At 50.2% G+C, this 24874-nt stretch overlaps 1 protein-coding gene and 2 long non-coding RNA genes across 3 annotated transcripts in view; 2 read left to right on the forward strand and 1 right to left on the reverse strand.

Annotated features, from left to right (window-relative positions):
* LOC116899335 overlaps positions 1 to 622 on the reverse strand; it is a 44782-nt gene extending 44160 nt beyond the window's left edge. Inside the window, exon 1 of the long non-coding RNA XR_004387709.1 lies at positions 517 to 622. This is a non-coding gene — a long non-coding RNA (uncharacterized LOC116899335). The remainder of the gene's footprint in view (positions 1 to 516) is intronic.
* Positions 623 to 3020: 2398 nt separating this feature from the next.
* Pou3f3 (POU class 3 homeobox 3) lies at positions 3021 to 4505 on the forward strand. Its single transcript, XM_032901024.1, has one exon. It carries the CDS (start codon positions 3049 to 3051, stop codon positions 4390 to 4392), a length of 1344 nt encoding a protein of 447 aa, XP_032756915.1. The 5' UTR covers positions 3021 to 3048; the 3' UTR covers positions 4393 to 4505.
* Positions 4506 to 13619: 9114 nt separating this feature from the next.
* Positions 13620 to 18594, forward strand: LOC116899337. Its single transcript, XR_004387718.1, has 3 exons — positions 13620 to 14058; positions 15879 to 15955; positions 18118 to 18594. It is a non-coding gene; the product is annotated as an uncharacterized LOC116899337 (long non-coding RNA).
* The last annotated feature ends 6280 nt before the right edge of the window (positions 18595 to 24874 follow it).

A 24874-nucleotide genomic window follows, 5' to 3' on the forward strand; every position in this document is an offset into this window, starting at 1 on the left:
TATTGAATGTCCGAATTGGGTTAGTTCATTGGAAATCCCCAAGGAGGATTTAATTTGCCCTTGTTTTCGTTGCCACTTTCTCTTTTTTCTTGGTTCGCTGAGGTTCCTCTATGCCGCGTTTCCGCTTGGCCGCCCCCCCCCCCCATACACACCCCACCCCACCCCACCCCCTCTTCTCCCGCCTACCAGGCGCACTCCTCCTCCCGGCCCCTTAACTCTTTCAGCTGGGTTGCGGCTGAGAAAGCACTTGTCGCCAGCGGTCAGAGCCACCTCGCAAACCTGAGACCCAAAGAAAGAGGAAAATAAAGAGCCCCCATGCCCAAGAATAGCAAGCGAGTAAAACCCCACCAATGAACACACACACACACACACACACACACACACACACACACACACGAGTCAGCAGTGAAGGAGGCGCGCGGGGGTGGGGTGGGGGGGACAGCTAGCGGCCCTCGGCCCTCCAGGCGAGCTGAGGCAACACTGCATTCTAAAGGCATTGGGATCGAATACACTTACGATGAATCTAGGGGGACGGTCGGGCTGATTGCCTTTCAAATACCTCGCGTGGCTTCGTTGACCGGCACCCTCCAAACTCACAAGGGCACGCACGATACTTGCAAGAATCCCAGAGGAGGGTGGGTGGGAGGGAGGAAAGGAGGGAGAAGGAGAGAGGGAGGGGGGAGCGAGCAGCCGCAGCAAGCGGTCCGTCTCGCACGCGCGGGCCCCGCGCTGGTACAGGGCTGCAGGTTTCCCAGATGATGGCATCCGAGAACTTAAACAAAGAAGGTCGCCGCCGGCGCGCCGCGGCTGCACAAAGTTGCAGTGGCGAATTTCCAAGAAGCTTGGCCACAGGAGCTCTGCGCCAGGCAAGCCTTCCTTTCCCACCTCCCACAGGACGGAGATGGGGGCCCACACGTGAAGGGAAGAGGAAACTTTGAAACCAGTGGGGACACATCTGTCTATAGGTATTAGCTTGAACCGTACATCCGCGGCGCGCGCTTTACAAATCTCTCGCGTGGGGTGGGGGTGCGACACAACGCAGACTAGGTAGAATGGGTAGACTGCTATTTTTCATGATTTTTCCCCTCTTCATTTTCCTTTTGGTTCCCCTTCTCCCCGCCCCCTCCTTTTCTCTTCCATTTCTCCCCCAACCCCCCAGACCAATCGCGAACGCAGGGAGCCGCCAAGGGAACGCAGACGTTTGGGCCGGACACTAAGAGTTAAGATGTGGCGGTGGGGTGGAGCGGGGGGGGGGGCGACGAAGGGGGCGGAGGGGGAGGGGCGTGGAGGGGAAAGTGGCGCGGAGGAGGGAGGCTGGGGGACGACAGATTTCCAGCTTCTACGACGCTCTGCCTAAATTAAAAAGCAACCAATCGGAACGGCCGGAAGGGGGGCCAGGCGTCCTAAGCCAGTCATTCCAGGCCTGCCAATCACTCAGCGGGTAACCAATCAGCAGGGGCCCTGGTGCTCGACTTCCTTGTATTTGGGAAAGTGTGGTGGTGGGTGCGCGCTTGCGGCGGAGGGTAAACATTCGACAGTCCCTGCTCTGAGAGGGAGGGACAGAGAGCGAACTGTCAGATCCTAGCGGGAGCGGGCGCTCGAGAGAGGGAGAGAGAGAGGGAGAGAGAGAGAGGGAAAGTGAGACAGAGAGAAACAGAGAGAACCCGGGCGCAGAGCTAGCTCCGGCTGCAACTCTGCCCCGGCACTCCTGCTCCCGCGCCCGCCGTCGGGTACTCTAGGAGCGGTACAACGTGCCCACAGGAGTTGGTTGTGTATCAAGGATCCCCTGTATGCACATACACATCTCCACCTCCACCAATGCACTCTTCTTCCTCCTCCTTCTCCAGACAACTGCCGGGGAAAAAATAAAACATCAACCCCAACCTTCAGCAGCAAGGTAAAAGAACAATTCGACATTTTTTTTTCCTGTTCAATTTTTGCCTTGTTATATTTGTTTCCTAATTTCTACCCAAAAGGAAAGATGTCGCACCAGACTGTGAGTGTTGCGAGGAAAATGAAAAGGGACGCTTGTTTCAGAAACATCCAAGAGCTCCTGCAATAACAACTTCAGAGAAATGCACCATCGCAAGAAGTTTTCCTAGGACAAAACAAAACTTGAAAGGAGAGAACCAGAGGGGGAGAACAGGAGCCAGCCTCCCCACTTCGCAGACGCGAGCCGCCAGCATCACCACGCCTGTAAGAACCGGAAAAGTTTTACTATAGTAAGGAGAAACAGTAAGATGTGTTGCTGAAGAACAGGGAAGACAGCGGACCAACAAGGAAAGGCCGGATTTCTGGCCACCCACAATTTGGCCAAGGAAGAAAGGAACCGCTTCGTCCTTTGTTGTCTCCGGTAAAACCTTCGCTTAGCAGGTGGACAGAGCCCTGTGCCGGGGCAGAGTCCGCACCCGCCCGAGGACAGGAGCAGCAGCGGAGCCCCTGCTCCCGGAGAGAGCGCCCGAAGTACGGGTCCCCGCCCCAGTGGGCGAGCCTCGCTGGAGCCAGCCGATTGCTCCCGGCCAGGGGGGAGACCACGACCCCCCCTGAAGGGGCTGGCCACGGAGCTCGCCCGGAGAAGCGATCCCCCCTCCCCAGGGCACTGCTCCTGCTGCGGCGGCTGCTGCTGCTGACCGAGGCCAGTCGGCGACCCCCGCGCCTTGCCAAGCGGCCTTGCAGCTGCAGCCCCGGGCCGCGGCGGCGGCGGCGGCGGCGGCAGGGGGCGGAGGCGGCGGAGGAGGAGGCGGCGGAGAAGGCGGCGGGGCCGGCGGGGACCAGGGGGGGGAGGAGGAGCGGGGGGAGGAGGGGGAGGCGGGGGGGGCGGCGGCGGCGGCGGCGGCGGCGGCCGCGGCGGCTGCTGCTGCGGCGGCGGCGGTGGTGGCGGCGGTGGGGTGGCGGGGAGCGGGCGGCATGGCCACGGCGGCTTTAACCCCTACCTGCCGGGGAACAGCCTGCTCGCGGCCGGATCCATTGTGCACTCGGACGCGGGGGGGCGGGGGCGGCGGGGGGCGGCGGCGGTGGCGGCGGCGGGGGGGGGGCGGCGGCGGCGGCATGCAGCCAGGAAGCGCCGCCGTGACCTCAGGCGCCTACCGGGGATCCGTCCTCCGTCAAGATGGTCAGAGTGACTTCATGCAGGGGGCCATGGCCGCCAGCAACGGCGGCCATATGCTGAGCCACGCGCACCAGTGGGTCACCGCCCTGCCCCACGCTGCCGCCGCTGCCGCCGCTGCTGCCGCCGCCGCCGTGGAAGCCAGCTCTCCGTGGTCGGGCAGCGCGGTGGGCATGGCCGGCAGCCCCCAGCAGCCACCACAGCCGCCGCCGCCGCCGCCGCAGGGCCCTGACGTGAAGGGAGGCGCTGGACGCGAAGACCTGCACGCCGGCACAGCGCTGCACCACCGCGGACCGCCGCACCTCGGGCCCCCGCCGCCGCCCCCTCACCAGGGACACCCTGGAGGCTGGGGGGCCGCAGCCGCCGCTGCCGCTGCCGCCGCCGCCGCCGCTGCCGCCGCTCACCTCCCGTCCATGGCGGGCGGCCAGCAGCCGCCGCCGCAGAGTCTGCTGTACTCGCAGCCCGGAGGCTTCACGGTGAACGGCATGCTGAGCGCGCCCCCGGGGCCAGGCGGTGGCGGCGGCGGAGCGGGCGGTGGAGCCCAAAGCCTGGTTCACCCCGGGTTAGTGCGCGGGGACACGCCCGAGCTGGCGGAGCATCATCACCACCATCACCACCACGCGCACCCGCACCCGCCGCACCCGCACCACGCGCAGGGACCCCCACATCACGGCGGCGGCGGAGCGGGGCCAGGACTCAACAGCCACGACCCGCACTCGGACGAGGACACGCCGACGTCTGACGACCTGGAGCAGTTCGCTAAGCAGTTCAAGCAGCGGCGCATCAAGCTGGGCTTCACCCAGGCGGACGTGGGGCTGGCTCTGGGCACTCTGTATGGCAATGTGTTCTCGCAGACCACCATCTGCCGCTTCGAGGCCCTGCAGCTCAGTTTCAAGAACATGTGCAAGCTCAAGCCGCTGCTGAACAAGTGGCTGGAGGAGGCCGACTCGAGCACCGGCAGCCCCACCAGCATTGACAAGATCGCAGCACAGGGCCGCAAGCGCAAGAAGCGGACCTCCATCGAGGTTAGCGTCAAAGGCGCGCTGGAGAGCCACTTCCTCAAGTGCCCTAAACCCTCGGCGCAGGAGATCACCAACTTGGCCGACAGCCTGCAGCTGGAAAAGGAGGTCGTGCGGGTCTGGTTCTGCAACCGACGCCAAAAGGAAAAACGCATGACGCCCCCTGGCATCCAGCAGCAGACGCCGGACGATGTCTACTCGCAGGTGGGGACCGTGAGCGCTGACACACCGCCACCGCACCACGGGCTGCAGACCAGCGTGCAGTGAATGCCGGGGCGCAGCGCGAAGTGGGCCGCCGCCACCACCTCCGCAGCCGCTGTCAGCACCGCCACGGTCACCGCCGCCGCCGTCTCTGAGCCGCCGCCGAGAACCACCGCCGCTGCTGCTGCCGCTGCCGCCGCCACCGCCGCCGCCGCCGCCGCCGCCGCTGCCGCCGCGCAGACCCAACACCTGGCCAGTGCCAGGGTGACCAGGCCTCCTCCCCTCCGCCCAAAGACAGGCGTGCCACGGCCCTAGGAGGGGGGACAGCTGGAGACCGATGAGACTCTTTCTGAAGTCCAAGGAAGGAGGGACCAAAAACAAATTTTTAAGCATAATAAATACCAAGACTGTTTTATATGCATATATAACAAACAAAACCGGAAGAGGAAAAGGGAGGAACAAGGACATCTCGTTTATACTGTGGTGGTGTTTTGTTCCTGTTTTGAAAGAAGGGTGAAGACGCCTAACGCACCAAAACTGCACACTTGAGGTACTGTCCACACCGAGATGTCCTGCTCGGCGACAGTGGAGAACACCTGCCTCTGAGATAAGAGAGACCCCCTCCCCGTTCTTCCACTTCTTCCAAAAGGGCTGCCTAAAAGATCCATGGAAACTTTTCTTTACTGGGAGCGACCTGAAAAGAAAGACGCACCAGGTTTCCTGCAGGTCTGACTCTGCTCCTCGACAGTGTTTTTCTTGGCCATATTCAAGTCTTTGGGGAACAAATAAATCAACTAAGAAATGGGAAGGAAGGAGAAACAGAGTCTGGGGGGGAAAGATTCACAGCTTCTGAAGTTAACAGACTGAACAGGAAAGCCAAAAGAAAGCATCCTTGCCGTAAACTTGGAAATAAAAGCATCGCGAAAGAGCCAAGGCTGGGCGAGGCTGAAGGGTAGGTATGTCCAGCCGCAATCCGCTAGCGGGAGAGGGCACAACAGCGGGGCCAGGGCCCAGCCTTTGAGACCGCCCAGAAGGGCCAGGCCTCCGCCACGCCACCGAACCCGGGCTTTGCCGACTGCCGCTCGGGGTGGACCATGCCTAAAGATTCCGCCGCTAATATTTTTTTTATTAACATTTTTTATTTTTTATTTCTGGACTGACTCCGATAAAAGGGTGTGGAAAGACAGCACCAACCGCGCACTTCCCTTGACTTCTGCCCTCGATCCGTTGCCAACTTTGATTGAATGGGTGCTGCGGATGTGATTATGTAATACTGCCATTTCCAAGCAGTGTTTTTGGTAGGTTTTAATAAACAGACTTTTCAAATGACGGCAATATAGAATCGTTAGATCCGTTGTTGATCTAAAAATATTTGCTTTATATTTTCATTAAATGACTTCTTTTAATATTTTATTCAAAATACTTATGAACTGCTGCAAAACGGTAATTTATTTTTCCCCAGATCTTGTATTACGTGTTTTTTTCAGACGAGCACAAATCAAAATGAAATGAAAATATGGACAGTTGTTAGGTAATAAGGGTATCTTTTGATGTGATCATTTGATTGTAATTTAATTTGAGTAGTGATTCCGTAAGAGCTGATTGAGAAAATAAATTTGTTAGAATGAAATGGTCTGTGTCTGATGCATAAACACTGTGTGGGAAGAAAAGAGTTCTCTAGAAAATATTTTTTTACTAATGCAGATCCTTAAGTCATAGCATTAAGAGAGCGGATCTTCCCCACGGAAAGGTATGTTTGAAACCTCCAGAACAGGATAGGGTTGCTAAAATATCTGTGCTTTTAGCAATAGTGGTTATTCACTCCTTGTTGGTCCATAAATTTCACAATATTCTCCTTACCCTCAGTTTCAATGGGTGTCTCTAGTGCTTTTGCTGAGTGATCTATAAATTCTAGTCATTTTCTTGAAAGTACCTGTGTTTTGCTACATCACCAGTGAAAATATGCCCACCTTTCAGTAAATACAGTTCCTCTTAGGTCAGCCTCTCTTTTTTTAATCTCTCTGCCTTCCAATATATCCCTGGTTTGTTTTTGTTTTTGTTGTTGTTGTTGTTGTTTCTTTCTTCATTTCTTTTCTTTCTTGCTTGCTTTTCTTTCTTTCCCCCTTTGTGGATCAATAGTTGCGAAGGGTAGCTTATAAATTTATGAAGTATTTTGATATCAATGACTCCCCAGCCATACCTATGTGTGATTAAAGTTCAATTATTAAGCCTACATTTGCTTTTTCTTTCTTATAGTTCTTTCCTGAAAGAGGACGGTGCTGAGCCCTGCTTTGCTCTGTCCAGAGACTGTTCCCAGCTCAAACTGGAGGCTGCCCAGTTCTGTGGTTTGATCCTTCAGAAGTATAATTCTTCACCTTTTTTTCAGATGCTGAGGCTTTAGCTATCTAGGTCACTTTTTAGCTAAGACCCTGCAGGATGGTCACATTTATCAAGTTAATGCACCCATATTTACAAGAGGGAAATACAACACCTCAGCTTGTAAGTGCTAAAGAGGAGAAAGGCTCTGATTGGTTGAGTCCTTGTATTGTATGTATGTTTTTTAAAATACTTAGGTGGTCAAAGAATGATTCGACGTAGGAGTTTTCCCCAATCTCAGCTACCATTCACCTTTCGCCTAATTTTGTTACCTTCAAAGGTTCCCCCCTCCCCAAATATAGATTCGATACCAGGGTTAAAAAAATTCTGGGAAACTGAGGACATGGAATAGTTATTTCTCCCAGACAGACCCAAGAGCACAAATCAAGCCCAGCTAGATGTGTTTGAGTTGCATTATTTTAGACACCAACTTGTAGTAAAAATCACTAGCATTCTGATTCAAGAAATCTGAAACAGGCCATATTTATTAAGCAGAGAGAAGTGAAGGGGAAGAATCCACATTTTCTTTTTCTCTTTGCTCTCGTTCTCTGTTTCTTCTGTTATTGTTATCACTTTTCCTGGAGTTGGGGTAGGACGAGAGTCATCATCTTTTTGTTTGTTTGTTGTTGTGTTTTGTTGTTGTGGTGGTAGTGGTGGTTGTTTGAGGGACTCTGCAGGTAAGCCAAGAAGGCCTCACTGGAAGCTAGGAATGAGCCAGGTTGTCTGTATATGAAGGGTGTACACCACTGGCGTGTGAGAGGAATCTTGGTGGGTTTTGTTTTGTTTTTGTTTTTGTTTTTATAGTTTTTTGTTTGTTTGTTTGTGTTTTTAGGGGATGGGTTTTTTATTATTTTATTTTTGTGGGTTTTTGTTTGTTTGTTTGCTTGCTTGCGTGTTTTGTTTTGCTTTGTTTTCATGCTGGGATAGTGGTGCCTACTAGGTATTAGGTATGGAACGGGTCTGTTTTAAATGCCAGGAGGTATCTGCTTACTTGATTTAGCTCATGACAAAAGAGCTAATGTTAGATTTTACACTGTCTTTCTATTAAAAAGCAACCTTTGGAAGAAACCCTGATTTATGGGTAGCAGAGTAAGTTTTGATGGAAGAAGCTGGGCAAACCAAGGCAGTTTTGTTTGTCACTGTGTGTTTTGTAAAGTGAGCTGAGACTTGCACTTTTTGTTTTAAAGTCAATCCTTTGAATGTATTTACAAAATGAAATTCATGGGTGAAACACAGTGGGAGAAGATATGAGAGGTTTTGTGCTAAGGCTCATGTTGTCACGCATGTAAATAATGAAAATATTGTTGTATATCACCAGGTCCTTTTAAATGAATTTGGTCATTGTGTTCTGACGAAGCACAAATGCCTTGTGCTTCATAAACTGCCCATCTGTTTCTTCCATTTCAGCCCACCCCGTCCTCCCCCTCCAACCCAAAGGAAAGTGACAAAGTTCTGGTCCATCAGCTTGGCCACTTTCAAACTAGGCCCATTTGTAGTTTACAGTAGAGTGTGGCTCTTAAGCCACTTTCCAAGCCTCGATCACCCCATCCACCCAATCACCTTCCCCTGACAAGTCTGTACAATAAATAATTCAAGGTGTATTTAAAATATTAGTCACTTCGCTGTTGTCGCTCTGCGTTTTTCCTCCTTAGTGTTAGCCAAGGGTTATTCCTCTCTCTCTCTCTCTCTCTCTCTCTCTCTCTCTCTCTCTCTCAAACTAGAACTCTCCATTATTGATCTTAGAGATTCCCTCTGCTTCCTCCTGGCCTCCAGTGTTTGCTCATTACCATGCTCATGATCTGGTTTTGTATGAATGGTTTTCAACATTCAGAGAATAATTGGTTCTTATATCAAATGCAGTATATACTATTCATAGTTTTATCAATAAGTGTAATATTTTAAATAATTTTAACAATTAAATTTGTTTTTTAAATTATATATTTGTAAAGTATTTATCCTGTTGGAAGCAACAATATATTGTTGTATTTATTCGTTTATTTTTATAATAAATGATCAACCTCTTCAAGCTAAATCAAAAATGACACTTTTATATATCTATACAAAATGCATTTAAAGAGATGGGCAAATATGCACCAATTTGTATGTAAATATAGCAAGAGCCTACAATAACTTGTAACTTACGGAACTAAATTGAAGGAAGAAATATTCTCTCCACATGGAGTTTAGTTTGCCCAAGTTCCAGGGTAATTAATCAACTGTAAAATAAATGCAACAGGTACCTGCACTAGATATAGACCTGAAACTAGTTACTTAGGATGCGGTCCTGCTGTTTCTCACCGTTAAGATGGAAAGATGTTTTTTAAAAAAAAATACCCTGTTCTTTCCTGAAATGCACAGGACCAGCTCTATGGATCTTACAGCAGATGCTTCAATGCAAAAAACCCATACCTGGCTGTGCTTGTGTTTCTGTGCTGGGGAAGAAGGGAAGGGCCCCTGAGAATTCGAGTCTTTCGGTGACATCTTTCAGGTGATACAGTGGAAAAGAGCAGTGCTAGGTTTAACAGCAACAGCAACAACAAAATGTTTAAACCCTTTTAAAGCACTGAGACTGGAAGCCCCCCTTCTCCAGGTCCCGCCGCAGAGGACAGAAGTAATCAGTGCAGGTGTTGTTGTTAGCAGTGGTGCGTGAGAGAGCGGAGGGCCCCCTGCTTCCCGGACCAGCCAGCTCGCTTGGCGTTCAGTTGCTTTGCTTGGATGGCCATTTCAATTCCTCGGGGCTCCTAGTCCCAGGGCCTGAAGGTCACCCATGTGACCTCCTGGCTGCGGGAGCCCCAGGATAGGCTTGATCTTGATTTCAATAAGGAAATCAGAGGGCCCTGTGTTTACCTCCTGAACTTTCCAGCCTAGGAAAGGAATTAGCTAGGGGTCTGGAAGAGCGAGGGTGGGGGAGGCGGAGATAGCAAGAGGGGTACTTGTGTAATCAGATTCTTTGATTTTGTTAGCCTGGCTCATGGCCTATTAATTAGATTACTCTGTCTTTCATTCTTGATTTCACATCCGTGTTTGTTCCTGTATCCTAAAATGTGGGCGCGAGCTTGGCGAGCAGGAGCCTATGATGTCACTGCCGGCCAGCAGCGGCAGCCTGGCCTTCTGGTGGGTTGTGGGCTGCGTTCTTGATGAGCCCGCTTTTCCTCGAGGAAGAGTGGGCTCTGGAAGTGACCTCAGAGGGGTCTGGGAAGAGGGCAACTGGCATTCTCCTGGCCGCCTCTGTCCGTGTGTGTGTGTGTGTGTGTGTGTGTGTGTGTGTGTGTGTGTGTGTGTGTGTGTGTGTGTGTGCGCGCGTGAGGGTAAGGGATGGGGAAAATCATAGTCTAGTCTGGACTGGGAAGCCCTAGGGACACTTGGTCAGGTGAGGGCTTGCCTCAGGTGAAAACCAGGGAGCACCTGAGACCAGGTGCCGGAGGGACCAAGGCAGCTGGCAGCTAAAAGCCTGCTTCTCTCCCAGAGGGAGGGTAGCGCTGGGCACCGAGGTGGGGTGGTGGCAGTGGCCGCGGGGCGGCCGGGTTCAGGCTCAGCCCAGCAAGGCCCCAGTAGCTGAACGGTGGCAGCTGCTGCGGGTCCCACAAGTTGTTTTCCTCGTGGAGACCATTCAGCAAAACGCAGGATCCTTTCTCAAAGATTTAAATTTCGCGGATGAATTACCATACACCGGTTGCTTAGCAACTAAATTCAAGCCGGGCTAAGAATATGCAAGCTTTTTGTATTCTCATTAATAAAAATGCCACTCTGACACAGCAACCCGACTTTGGATCACTGCAACTTCTGTAAAAGCTGTAGGAGAATACAAACCGGTCCTGCCATTTAATTACAGATCAAAATGGCTTGAAACGTGATGTTTTGTTCATCTATCTTCCTAAAAGCGATGTAAAAAAAATAACGGCTTTCGGGAACAGTAGTAAATTTTCCTTTTCTTTTCTTTCCTTTTTTTTTTTTTTTTTAAATGGAGTTGTCTGTCGGGGTTACTGATAATTGTCAACTGAAACCTTTTGAAATGTCTCCTTTCATCAACATTCCCACTCTTTTCCCTAGTTCTTCCCAACTCGGTACTATTATTTCTATTCTGGAGATCATCAGGCCTTGGGCACCTTAAAGACTGTGGCAGCTGAGAAACTAATCTACAAGCCCCACTGGCTAGAGGCGGCCTGAGAAAAAGAATACGGACAGACGAGAAAAGTTCTGGAAGTTTCCTTGAATGGTTGGAGTTGTTAAAGGCTCTGAGGGCCTTAAGTTTGGAGGTCTATCATTTTTTGGGTCAGGCATGCGAAAAGTAAAATAGAAATGCCTGTTGTTCTTGGATTTTTCTATTGTGGGGACTTGCATCTGCCTCCCGCTCGACTGACTGACTGTGGAATATAGAGGGTTGAATTCAGGTTTCTCAGAAATACCCCCTCCCTACTGCTCTGTAGCCCAGAAGCCTGGGGCCCAGGACAAAGTAAAGACCAAGCAAAACTCTTGACCCCCTGGGTCTTCAAAGACTGTGGCCCAGGCCTGGGACTAGAGCCTGAGATTTATTGTATCCAAGGAGCAAACTTCACTTCGCGCCTCTCCCAAAGGATGCGGAGCATGAAGGGCGATGCTTTGGTTCATCTGCAACAGTCCAAAAGCAGAGGGTGAAGCAGTCCGAGAGAATGACCTTGTGCAGGCAGGTCGTGTTGTTTTGTGAGTGTATGGAAGTCTTGGCAGCTAGGACTGTGGCGCAGAGAGGGTCAGGGCCACAGGCTTTGTGGTGGAGTTTTGGATTATCCAGGTCTTTGCAGGCCTTTCTCGGAGTGGTGTTCTTGAATAGCCCTGGACACTTGGACCAGGCCTTGGCTTCTCTTGGGGGCCACAAGGATGCGGAGGTGATCAATCTGTTGTCAGTTCACCTGCAGCGCCGCCGGGGTGTCAGCTCCTACACTGTGGAGCCCCAGGCTTACAGACCCATACCCGACGTGGTCGTGGTCGGCGGGCTTAGGCGCTGACAGGAAAGTCTATCAGGCAAGTGTGTACCCAATATCCCACCAGAGAAGTGGCTTTGCTTCTAAAGCTCACAAAATGTGGAGGGGCTTAGCTTCAGATAAAACGATGGCAAGTGTGACACCCCCCCCAACAAAGGTTCTGGTAACATTCCCAGAGAATCAGCCCCCTGTGGCCCTTAAAATTTTGCAAACTGGAAACTGGAGAAGTGGCAAATCCCCAAGTCATCCTAGTATGTAAGAATAGAGAACCTCAAAACTGACTGGATTCAGCTGGTTTAAGGGAACTAAAAAGAAAGTGAGGTAGCCTCTCTTCTAGGAGGTGTTCAGGAGGTGATACACCTCCCTCTTCCCCTTTCAAATATATAGATAGATAGATGGTGGAGAAACGCAGAGTTATATTAAACAGAGCTATTTGTTTACAAATACAGTTTTCCCAAACAAGCCACATTCTGTATGTAAATCACTAATGGACCTCCATGATTTTCCTTCTGCTTAGGAAACGTTGGCTTTTTTAAAAAGAAGAGGACAGTTTACCTTTTCCTTGAAAAAGTAGTGGGTACCTGACCAGTTTCTTTCTGTGGCCACATTAAACACTATGAAATAATCTTCGAAAATACACGGAGAGAGGCCCTTTTTCCCCCTCTTTGATTCTTCCCTTGTGTGTTAGCCATCAGTGGAAAGGACAGTGGGGTAACATAACTCTGTACATGTGCTTTGCATGGGAACACAACGAAAATTTAAATAACTGGAATTGGCTAAGAATGGAATAGGGTCTTTGTCAAGTTTGGGGGACTCTCTGAGTTTGGGAGGCTGTCTGTGGAATGACCTGCTTGGACTGTCTTCTTCGTAGGGGACCAGAAAGCAGCTGTGACTGTGTCAAGTCACTTACTTGGGGCACCAGGCTGATCTTTTTACATTTTAGCTTTCCTCCCAGTAACCCTGCCCCCGCTAGTGAGAATGGGCCAGGGGAGGCAGAGTGTAAATTCTCCATGAGACTCTGTGTCTAGGAAGGAAAGCACAGAACACACCTGAACTGTGGCTGGGCCTCTCTAAATTTCTAACACTAGACAAGTTACAAAGGGCATAGCTACGGAGTGATGGGGCAGACACTGCAGGAGGAAAGCACAAACATCTTTCAATTCTTATTCTGATTTTTTATTACTATTATTTTAAAGAACAAGAGATATTCTTGGGAAAGAGAACTCGGAAATGAGTTGTGCCCTCACGGACTGGTTCATAGCAGAAGGTGCCCGCCCCCCTCCAAGTCATTGGCTGGAACTCTGCACACTGAAACAAAATAGATACTGGCTTCCAAAGACTCCCGTGTCAGCCCTGAAATGAAAAGTGTCAAATCTCCTCTTTCTGCCCAGGTCAGACACAGTGCCTACTTTTATGAGGAGAAGCCAAGCTGGCATTCTGGGGGGGCGGGGGAGGGGAACCTTCCTGTAATAGGCTGGCAGGGAAGGAGTTAACTTTTCATTTACATTTTTCAAGTCTGGAAAAACCACCCGCAGAGTTAAAGACAAATTCAACAGATCTAATCAGAAAGTGGATTGGGTACCCCAAAACTAGCACAAAAGGCCCAGTGGCTTGGCCTGGAGACTCTCTAGACTCACAATGGTGAGCAAACAAAATGTTATCTAAAAACCATTTTCAACGAACAGTTTTAAGAGGAGAGCTATTTCAAATTTTAAAATCGCACCAGCAAGTTTAATTTCTATCCCCTGAGGATCTACCCAAAAGGGCTTAAAAATTTCTCAGCCCCAAGGGAAAGACCTTTAACCTCTTCCAAGAGCTATTTAATAGCTGACCCGTGTGGTTTTTGTTTGTTTGTTTGTTTTTGTTTGTTTGCTGCGGTGATGAGAATACAGGGCCTTGCAAAGGCAATGTATGCTGGTAAGCTTGAGGTGTGGGGGGGGGCGGTGTTGGCGTGGGGGGATGTCCTTTGAGTGCTTTACCTCTTCGAGGAATACCAGACCTTGTCTTCCATGTTTTTTAACCAGAGAGGTGTGTGAAGCTATCAGCCTCAACTATGCAGCCTTTGGAAGTGGAAGTGACCAAAGTACTCAATGGCACAGTGGCTAGCATCTAAAATGGGCTCTCAGCTTCTCAGGGAGAAGGGGCTGGCAAGGTCAGCAGTAGTCTAGTGTTTTGGACCTGATCCCCACCTGCACCCCAGGCTTCCCCGCAGTCTCAAAGAGGAACCCTGTGGAGGAGAGGTGGAAATTAGGGACCAGGAGACTGAAAGAGAAATCACTAACCTCCTCCCTTTGTTCTGCAGTATGAGCTGGGGCATCAGAGGGAAACAAAGCCCTTAGAGAAGGAAACCTCCACTTCATTTGCGTCTCCACAGACCCCTGCCAGAAAACCAAGACAGGTGACTGGGGACAGATAGGTGGGGACTTGGGGAGAGATCCTTATGTGAATGCCTTACCTTACAGATAGACCATCTGAGGGGAGTTATATACACTCCATTTTCTCCAAGTGACTATGCGTGCAGGTAGAAAGGCCTGGAAAAGAGACAGGAAGAAAAATGAAAATAGGAAGGCTTGGGGAATGGGTAGCTATATGGTATACCGTCCATGTGAGCTGGTGTGTACGTAAACAGTTGCTTTTCTACCCTCTGAGTGCCAGAGCGCCCTTCAGGGATCCCACTTAAAGCTATACCTTGGCTAAGGAGGATTTACACTTAGCATGGGCATTGAGTGAAAAGCAATTGTAGCCACAAATCCTGCAACCTGGCTGTCATTTGGAAAGTACAAGCCAGGTAGTACAGAACTTGGCATCCTCCATCAGCCCCAGCTGTCATGATCCTTGCCAGGGAAGGTCAAGTGTCTTTCTCCCTTTGGAACCCTGTGCGTGTGAATCCCAGTTACCCCTGCCATGCTAGGGAAGCTTACTTCTTGACCAGGCTATGGGGCCATCGTATGCAGCAACAACAGGAGATTGCTTTCAGAATGCTTACATTTTAGGGATGGGCAGAGGGAGCCTGGCCCCAAAGGCCATATGAACTGTGTTTATGTGCCCAGACCTGGCAGAGAGACTTTAAAGAGTGAGTATTTGGTAGGAAGATATCTGTAGCAGAGCGATGGACCCCAGGCAGATTTTCCTCTGCAGGGGTAGGATCTGTAAGAGCTGCTAAATGCTTGCTCTAACAAAGCTGTAACAAAGGCTTCCTGCAACCCTATCAAGTCTCTTAAAACACACACACACACACACACACACACACACACACACACACACCTAGCAGGCATATCTCTAGCTATCAGGATATAGATAAGATTATTCTGAGAGCGAGAGAGGAAGATGTCCATGGTATGTGAGTAGCTAGCGAGGGTCTCAGCCTAGGGCCCTGCTATCCCACAAGCCTCTAGGGGCTTAGGTGCATGCTTGTGCCTGGGTCCTTAGAGACTTGTTTATAGCTGATCTCCCAGGCAGCTCAGCAAGGCCTAGGCCCATGCCTTGCTGAGAAACATGACTTACCCTTGACTCGCTTGGTAAGGTTGAGGGTTACAGGCGGACTTGGAGAGCAGGCCTCCCTGCTGAGGAACTGGAAGGCTCACTAACGGAGAGGGCTCCTTAGGTTAGACAGGTGTCTGCATCAGTATAGCCTTCTTATGGAAAGGGCAGGCTGCTGTGGAAAAGATACCTCTCCATACCATAAAGTGGGACCCACAGAGTCTAGGTAGGTGCCATGCCATTGATCCTGTTACTTGCCCACCGTGTTAGCACTGAGCAGCTGGCAGGAACTAGATAAGACAGATGAGAGAAAAAGAAACAATAACAAGTCACTCTACATCTCCACAGGGCAGAGCGAGCTCCAGGTGCAGCTCCCCTACTCCCCTCCAAGTCAGCGGTAGAAGCATTACTTTGGGAAATACAGAGTGGAGCTCAGTGCACAACGAGCGAGCAGAGAACGCAAAGCTCAGAGCTGGTGTTCAACGTCAGGGGCAGGTACAAAAATTCCACAGATTTCACTCCTCACAGGAAAGGTGAGAGGAGAGGATACAACCGTATGTGAAATACAGTGACTGTCCCTCTGATGCACAGTGTTACCATTCAACCAAAAAGAAGCCCAAAGAGACTGCCACAGACCTCCTGGCCTGAGCCCCCCAGCTCTGCTGAGGTACAGAGAGGAGCCCCTGTTTCTTATGCTAGCCCTCCAGACTCCTCACCTGCTTTTCCTTCTTCTCACAGGATTAAACTGCTCTGGGATACCCGAGGGATGGCTTCTGTAGAAACTTCTAGAAATTCCTGCCAGTCAGACAGACTTGGTAGGTTTCAGGAGGCAATGAGTAACAGATCACCTCACCCACCTCACCCCTAGTTATATCCAAGTGCAAATGGGATGCATTGTGGATGATCAGGGCAGTCTACTTCATGTGACTTAATGTGTCTATGTCTTGTTGATTTCTCTAGAATAGCAGGGGGGAGAGAGAAAAGTAAGGATCTTAAATGTGTAGTTTCCAACAGTGGTTCCTTACAAAGAGCCCGGTGGTGAGGACAGGGTCAGAGGAACTGGCTTCAACCAACATCAAATAAGCCACCTCCCCTCCCCACAATATGCAACCTCACACCACGAAGAAGAAAAGGAGGGGAAGCTAGCTTTGCTGGTTTACAAGAAACTCAGATAAAAGTGGATGGGCTCTAGCTATGGAAATCTTTAAAGTCATAGAAAGTTTTCTTAGAAAATATCCCTTTTCATATACTGAGATTTCTGGGGGGACAGGTCAGCTTCTCCCTAGCTCACCTGGAACACTGAACACTAAGTAAAGGATGAGGATGGCGAGGAGGATAGCCTAGTAGTGAGTAGGTTTCCTATCTCTGAAGGAAGGATGCTTCCTCCTTATCTATTTCCCGGGCAAATTACACGTTGGAAAAAAAAAACCCTCAGATTCTCAAACCAGGTACCCCGAGAGGCAGATCCTTCAGCCCCCAGTGCTGTGGTGGACCTCTTTGGGACAGGGGCAGATATAAGGATCAGTTTTTCTGGTTATTTTGGGGAGCTCTGACCTTTCCTTTCTTGTGGAATCCTAGAACTCTCAGTACAAGTGGATTAGACCACAGAGCCATCAGGCCTGGGGTCAGCATCACTCTCTCTTCCTGTCCTCTGGATATTACTGCTTTCTAGTTTGTCTAAAGCTACAAGATTTCTCAAAGAGAAAGTGATTGTCTTCCTCCCCCCTCCCCCCATCTCTTCCCAAGCCCTGCTCCACTCTACCATGGATGGGTAAGAAAGCTCTAGAGCTGTGAGGAGTCCTGTCTTAGCTTCATGTTCAGTCTTTCATAGCATCAACAGGGGATTTGTTCTTAGGATACTTAGCAACAAGAGGACATTTGCTGCTGACCTGGAAGCTCTCCTATTAAGCTGTGCCACTGGGGTGAGCTACCCAGTGAAAGCAACATTAGTTTTAGTTTCAGGACCTCACACAGGGCGCCAACAGCCTAGGCCAGGGCAAAAAAGGATTGTCCCTAGGGAACCACCAAGAAAAATTGCCGGAGCCCCATCCCATTCAAAGGAAGTTTCAGTTTCAGGACCCTTTGGCTATCGAACAGAAAGAGAATTCCATGTCAACACCTTACCTGTGGAGGACACTGTCCTTCCCTGCTGTACTTCTTGGCCATCCCACCATGAGAGACACCCCACTGCAGGGCAATTAACTCTGACATAATAGAAGTGGGGAGGAGGTCCGTGGGCTTCTCATAAGGGAAGAGGCCACCCAGTGCTCAGAAATAATCAAAAGCTTTAACGCTGCTGAGCAGAGGGGCTGCTAATCCCAAGCAGGTCAAGTGTGGGCCACACAGCCTAGCCATCTATGTCCACACCAGCCTGGCAGGTAAATCAGGAGATGCGCGTTGGTGCTGTGGACTTCCACTCAGGAGCTGAGCAGCTGGGTAGATGTCTTGAGCAAGACAGACTTCATTCTCATTACCCTGAACTCTCCAATGCTCTAGAAAGCCAGGTCTGTGAGCAGAGGTGACATATAAAATAACTGGCCCCTTCCAACTGCCCCACTGCTTGGCTCGTCTGTTTCCTAGAGATAAAGGAGCCTTTGTGAGTTGCTCTGCTGTTCTTACTGTGGACTCGAACAGCAATTTAATTTCCTCCTTTGCTCCAAACCTCCCACGCACAACTGAGCACGGACTTCCACTTGGGGATAGCAAGAGGCTGGCCAAGAGAGAGGGAAGTGGCAGATGGCCTCCTGGAGGTAGCTTCTAGACTGATGAAACTCTGATACTTTCCCCTCTTCAGACAGCCACGGTCTTAGGAATGACTCACCAAACGCCATGCCAACCCACAAGCAAAAAGAACACGTAAAATGTGGCGCCAATTCTCCATTTTCTCCTTTGCTGTTGAGTTTCATTTGTTCCTCTCACCCCCAAAGCCATCATCCCACCTGTAGTAGAAGTTAAAACAACTTGTTCTTTTAAATAGGTTTTCAGCATTACCAGAGTACTGGAAGGGGGTGCTTGCCCCAATTCCATATCCAAACCAAGGCGGTTGTAACTGGCATCTTCAATTGCGCTCTCCATAATTTGACAGAATCAGGAATCAAGGTACCATTAGGTCCCAGAAAGAACAACAAACTTCACTAAGAAAAAACAAATACAGCATTGAGCACGGATGGACGCATACGAACTCCCTGAAATACCATCTCCAGTCTCACTTCCTGGGGACCCGGGGTGGGGAGTGGAAGGGGGAGGGATGGTGTAAAAAAATCTTAGCCGATTTGAAAAGATAACGATTACATTGTCTGAGTTTAAAGTTCTCAACTCCAATCATAGTAATAAAGTTATAATTGGTTACATTGCTCCATGTAACTGGTGTTTTATTAGTGACCCAACTTAGTTTTGTGGCAAAATACAGGTGGTTCAGAACCCATAAAGGGAAGCTACTCCCTCTCAGGCAACCTCTCCCAGTAGAAGGCAGAGTGAAGAAGACATCTGTCTCACACATCATCTTCTCTGCTTTTTTTTTTTTTTTAGTACACTAAGAATAAACACTATAGATCTAGGTTTTAATTTCTCTAGATGAGATGTGTGTGTGTGTGTGTGTGTGTGTGTGTGTGTGTGTGTGTGTGTGTGTGTGTGTGTGATAGACCTGAAGACGCGTGGCCGCTGTGCGTGCTTGAGAAGTAAAGAAGAAACTCAATGTAAACAGAAAAGAACTGCCTCGCTAGTTCGAACAAATGCCTGACCAAGTTCACTTTCCACCCCTTCGCAGGAAGAGGGTCACCCACTGAAAGCGAAAGCTCCTGGGACTTGAGAGGGGCCGCACCGACAGTTTAGGTTCTAGGGCCTCCCCCAGTCTTTAAACCCGGCTTCAGTACTTTACAGGACTCCCAGGTCCGAGGTGCCCAGTGCGGGCTAGCATCTCGGAGTTCTCTTCAACTCTAGCGGCTCAGCCGCTCCCTGGACTCACCCCACATGGTCGGTCCACTCCATCCAGACTGGAAACAGGTCTGAGTCGGGCAAGGCTGGAAGCCACGTCTCATCAACACCAATCCACACTAGTCGCCTAGATCTAGGCTCCCGGGAAGCCCGCGACGCGCTGCGGACGGCAGTGGGGGCAGGGAGGCCCCGAAGAACCGCAGCCTCCAGCTGGGTTGCGGCTTTCTTATGGAAATGACTGGCGCTGGCCTACTGAACTCGATCGGGTCCCCTACTCCCCGCGCCCCCTCTCTCCAAAGCTTTTCCTCCCGCAAACCACCGTCCTCCTCATCCTAACGTAGCTGAACTGGTGGGGATGAGCTAGCTAGCGGTGCGCCCCGGCCGCAGACAGCGGGCCGGTCTCCCCTCGGCCCGACGGGCTCCAGCTCCGTATTAAATATTCATAGCAATCGCTACTTTCTTAAAGGGGAACCCGCCGCGCGGGAAAGTTCCCAGCTAAGGAGACTCACAAAGAAAGGTGTCTGCTCCCTCCAGTCCTAGAGGTGGACCGGTGTGCAGCTCCTGAGCGCCTGGACGGACAGGGAAGGGAAAGACCAGAATACCTGCTCGCCTACCGTCAAGACATTTCTTATAGACTGGGAGGGAAGAGATAAATTTGGAAAGCTCACTTCCCCCGATCATTCGTCAAATAATTATTTGAAAATGAGTGGACACATCTAATGCACATCAGGGTTTCCGGGGCCTTTCATTATTTTCTTTCATTTCATATTTTTAAAAGGACGGTGGTTTGACTTCATTCGGGCTTTATCCGCCCGGGTACGAGAAAGTTTGCACTGTATTGTTGGAAACAGGCACTCGGTGATCTTAGAAACATCGCGTTGAGAAATCGTTTCACTGGAGAGCCTAAAACAAAACCTGCACCTGCCCAAAGGCTGCTGTGCGAGCTAGGGCTTAAGAACTCAGAACTCTCGTGGGGTGCGCGTAGGAAGGATTGGTCTGAACCCCCAGCTCTACTGCTCAATTCCAGGCCTCTCTCTTCAGGAGCCCAGAGGGCCTGCGTAAATGTGCAGTCCCCGGCCTTCCCGAGGCCGAAACCCATCTGCCGACAGCTCAGCAGGGCCCAGGAGAAAACCGGGATGGGAAAGGAAGAGGAAGCAGAGAAAGTTCTGGGCCCGCTGCGGAGGCCCTGCCTGGGATGCACCCCCGCCCGGGGCCAGCTGACCCGTGACCGCTCCTCCTGGTGCCAGGCGACGCCCGCGCCCTGGTGTGCCTTCACCCCCACCCCCAACCCCTGCTCACGCCCACTCCACAATCTCTCGATAAGGCTCTTTTTGTTCCGGGCCAGGAGCACTTTCACAAATGGTTAGAAAGTCTTGAGCGCCATCTAACGGGAGCAGCAAAAAGTTGAAAGTGGGTGGAGGTTAGGACGCGTGAGGTGCCCAGGCTGGGCTTGGGAGAGTCCTTTCCCAAACTCTACCCACACTCTCAGGCCTTGAACTCTAGCCGCCTGGAACTCCAGACTTGATCCTGCTCCTAAGGTCACCTTTCCAGAGTCCTGGGGCAGTTGCGGGCTGCTTCTTGGGCCTTCTCTTCATCTAGTAGGACTGCCTGCCTGGTTCCCTGGCGTCACACCTGCCTGAATAGGGCCCTGGTGTCCTTCAAGGTCTTCAGAGTTTTCTTTTTGGCCTAGGATGGAAAGTTTCATGAATTTGGACGAGGTGTGCTGGTTTTCTGAAATGAAAACCATGAGCCTACGCTTCTGCAGGCCGAAGGAAGTAAAAGGCAGAAGAAAGATAATAGCAACCACTTCAAAGTGTGCACTGGGAGAGATTTAGCCTAGCAGTAGGTCTAGAAGAGCTGAAGCCTGTTTCCAGGGAGAGAGGTGGATACTGAAGAGCTGCCCTGGGGCTTGAGAGGGGCCGGCCTGGTGGAGTCTCACGCAGCGATAGAAGTCAGGAAGAGCCTTTGGGTGTCCTGGGCAAGCAACACTGCCTCAGGCGGGAGGTGTAGCTGCGGTAGTATCATGCGATAGACAATGACAGATGCAACACGTACTTCCTCCAGCAAGGAGCCCAGAACAGACCAAAGCAATGATTGCCCCACTGTCTAGTTTGATGAATCAACGAATCCCTTTTTTAAAAATATTGGGGTTGCTAATAGGAGTCTAGGTTAGGTGTTAATTAGAAGGCATAGGAGTAACTGAAAAGCAGTGAAGCCCACTCCCTACGTGAGACATCTGAAAATTGCAACATTGTAGCTCTCTCTGCAGCTCTCGGACATCTCCAAGTGGGAATTTCTCTTTCTCCTACATTTTTCTAGTCATTCTCCACCTGCCCCACCAACTCTTAACACCCCCAATCTTACACCCCCTTTATTGTTAGTAGAAGACCTCAGGAATCCTTCAGGTTTTTGTTTTCCCCTGCATACGACCTTTGGTATACCTCCTGATGCTATGAGCCTTGCCTTCTCTCCTGAAACATAAGTCTCGATTTGGAGGAAACATAGCATACAACAGGACCACCTAGTAGTCCTTCCTCTGAGGTTTTCTGGCCAATGTGAAAGTCAGGGGCCATGGGAGGGCCAAACTGGGGCCCTCCTCATCAGGACAGAGTTCCCTGGAAAGTATCCTGAAGAATGCGTAGGTGGTGGCTGAAAGGTTTGACCAGCTGAGAAATCAGGAAGAGAAGGAAGGAGAGGTGATTACCAGGTCCAAGACCATCCTGCGTCCTCCATAGCTGTTCTGACCCCTGGGGTTTGACAGCATAGGGACCTCTCTCCACAACCCACACCAAAACAGACAATCAAACAAACAAATGCCTGTGGACAGCCACAAATCGGTCTGAGATGGCCAGGACTGAAGCTTTCTGCCCAACCTCTGGAGTGTACAAAGGTCGTTAGGAAATCAGTTTCTCCTCCCGGGTGAATATTACAAAGGTGGTAAATGTTGTCCTGGCGGCACAATACACGTGACATACGGAAACGTTTACCACCTGGATGCTGCTAAATGTACAAATGGCGGTTCGGTTGACGTACGCACAATGACACTGCTGAGCGGCCTCACCAACACCCATGTCCAGAAGGTCTCACCTTGCCAACATGAAAGTCTACATCCATTACATTGCAATTCTCACATCACCTTCATCAAGCCCCCTGGCAAGGTCTACAAATTTGGCTTCGTGTTAGTAGGACCATACAACATCCATCTTTTCCTCTGACTTATCTGACTTTATGTAATATCTGCCTGTTTTATTCACGTTATAGCACGTGCCAGCGTTTCCTTCCCTTTTAAAACCCATTTTGCTTACATATCCATCCAGTCATGAATTCTTGGTTTACCTTCCACTTAGGGCTACTGCGAATCCTGATGCAATTCAGATGTTCAGAGGTATGCAGAGGCCTCAGGTTCCTGCATTCAACTCTTGGATCTATACTCAGAAACAGATTTGCTGGGTACTATGGTGATCCTCGAGAGGAAGCTGCCTAGTGTGTTCCATAACTGCTGTATCATTTACAACAAGATTTATTTATTTTATTCACATGAATACACAGTAGCTGTCTTCAGACACACCAGAAGAGGGCATCGGGTCCCATTCCAGAGGGTTGTGAGCCACTATGTGGCTGCTGGGAATTGAACTCAGGACCTCTGGAAGAGCAGTCAATGCTCTTAACCTCTGAGCCCTCTCTCCAGCTCCTGCTGCATCGTTTTACATTCCCATCCACAGTCCACAGAGATTCCTGTTTCCCCATAGCCACCTCAACACTTGTCCGTTTCTGTCCCTTTCAATAGTAGACACTGTTACTGGTATAAAGTAACAGCTCACCGCAGTCCTAAAACTTCTCTTTCTTTTTCTCTTTTCCTTTTTTTTTCTTTCTTTCGAGATGGACTAACCTCGAGCTGTCGTCTCTCCTACCTTTATCTCCCAAGAACTGGGTTAGCCAACTTGAAACATTTTCAGATGTAAACATAAAAGCATAATGGATGCTGGGCATGGTGGCAAATGCCTGTAATCTTAGCACTCGGGAAGGAGAGAGGGGGAATTCGCTGTAACTCTAAGCCAGCCGGGGATACACAGAGACCCTACATCAAATCAAACCAAAACAAACCAAGTCTACAAACAAAGATGCCTGAGGTAAAATGAGGTGACATCAGCAGAGCAGTTATATATCAATATATCGGTTCTAGAGAGAGAAAACAAGACCTCATGCATGCTAGGTAAACTGAGTCATGTCCCCAAGTTAGGCTCTTACTGGATGGCTCAGACTGGCCTTGGACTCACTTCGAAGCCTAACCTGGCCGAAGATTTACAATCCCTCCACAGCCTCCCAAGTGTCTGGGATTACGGATCTGTACCAAAAGCCTGTCCAACAAAGCAAGGTATCCATAGGTTATAAGAGTGGAAATATCTCAATAATGATAAGGATTTCCAGTCTCTGACCTTTTAAATTCAGGTCTAGAAACAGGAAGAAGAGGGACGATTAAGATAGAGGAGGGGGGGAAATTGAATATTTTTCTTGATGATTACATTTTGATCCATTCTTCCAATCAGAAGCCAGAGAATTGTGGGGGCGTATTATTAGTAAGCCCTATTCAGTTCTTTGTTCCTAGAAGGAGAGAGACCTCTCTGAGGTAAAAAGGATGGGGTGGGGGTTTCTTCCTTGTCTTCCTCCATTCTTTGATGTATTCAAATTGAAAATAAGAGAGACAGCTAGTGGCCCAGACTTTGGCTGCGTGGGTGCCTGGTGGAAACCTTTGAAGTTCCTTTTCCTGGAAAAGAGCAGAGAAATAGCAAGATGGCCACCATGTATTCAGGAGACCTGTCGTTCTGTGGCAGGATCCCTCGGTAAAGAGTTCCTCGCCGCCATCCTCGGGACTGTGCTCAGGAACCTCAGGCCGGTCTTGTTTAATATTTGTGTGAGGTATACCAACAAAGTGCCCTATTATTCTTTTATTTTCCGGTTTTTATATTAGTCATTCCCTTTTACAGCCCGGGGAGACAGGTTAGTGTTTTTATTTCCCACATGTAAGGAAAAACATCAAGAGTGGAAACACAAAATAAGAAGTGGAAACAGCTCTGATGACAGGGTCATGGCTGGGGCTCTCAGCCTGAGCTGCAGCTTAGCCTACTGAACTACACTGTTCTTCTACCTCACAGGGTGCTTGGCACAGGGCAGAGATGAAAGGAACCGGAGCAGCGAGCCTTGGCAGCAACCACCGCCTTCTCTCTGCTACCAAGCCAACTGCACCACTTGCTGGGTGGTGTGGGCTCTGAGGCAGGGTGAAGGAAGTGAGTTGGGAGCCCCCTTGGGCCAGGAGGTAGTGGAGGCAGCTCTTAGACCTCGGTTCTGATCATTTGTCTGGCCCTCCCCTTTAATTGCTCTCCGGAGAGAAGGATGATGCTTTGCCTCAGGAGCTCCGTAACTTAAAACAAAAGAGGATGCCTTGGTTGTGGCAGCTCACAGGAGTCATTTCCTCTCCCTCATTAAAGCTACTTCCAGGAGAACGAGAAACTTCTGGAGGCTCCGGACCCGGAGACCTCTCGGCATTCTAAAAGCCCATTGCAGTACTTGGATCCAAGCCATTTGTTTCTAGAGAGAATCATGTCGGGTGGGGGGCTTCCTTTTTCCATTTGCGATGGCTTATTAAGTATAAGTATCTCTCTCCTCTCTGTTTACGGAGTTATTAGGTCTCCCTCCGTCTGACCCTGCCAGAGGAGACAGCCAAAGTGGATCCTTAACACACAGTTACCCTGCAAAATGTCCTTCTCATAAACCCGGGGACCACAGCCAGGGCTGTATACTTC

This window comes from Rattus rattus, chromosome 4 (genome assembly GCF_011064425.1).
Source record: "Rattus rattus isolate New Zealand chromosome 4, Rrattus_CSIRO_v1, whole genome shotgun sequence".
Taxonomy (NCBI): Eukaryota; Metazoa; Chordata; class Mammalia; order Rodentia; family Muridae; genus Rattus; species Rattus rattus.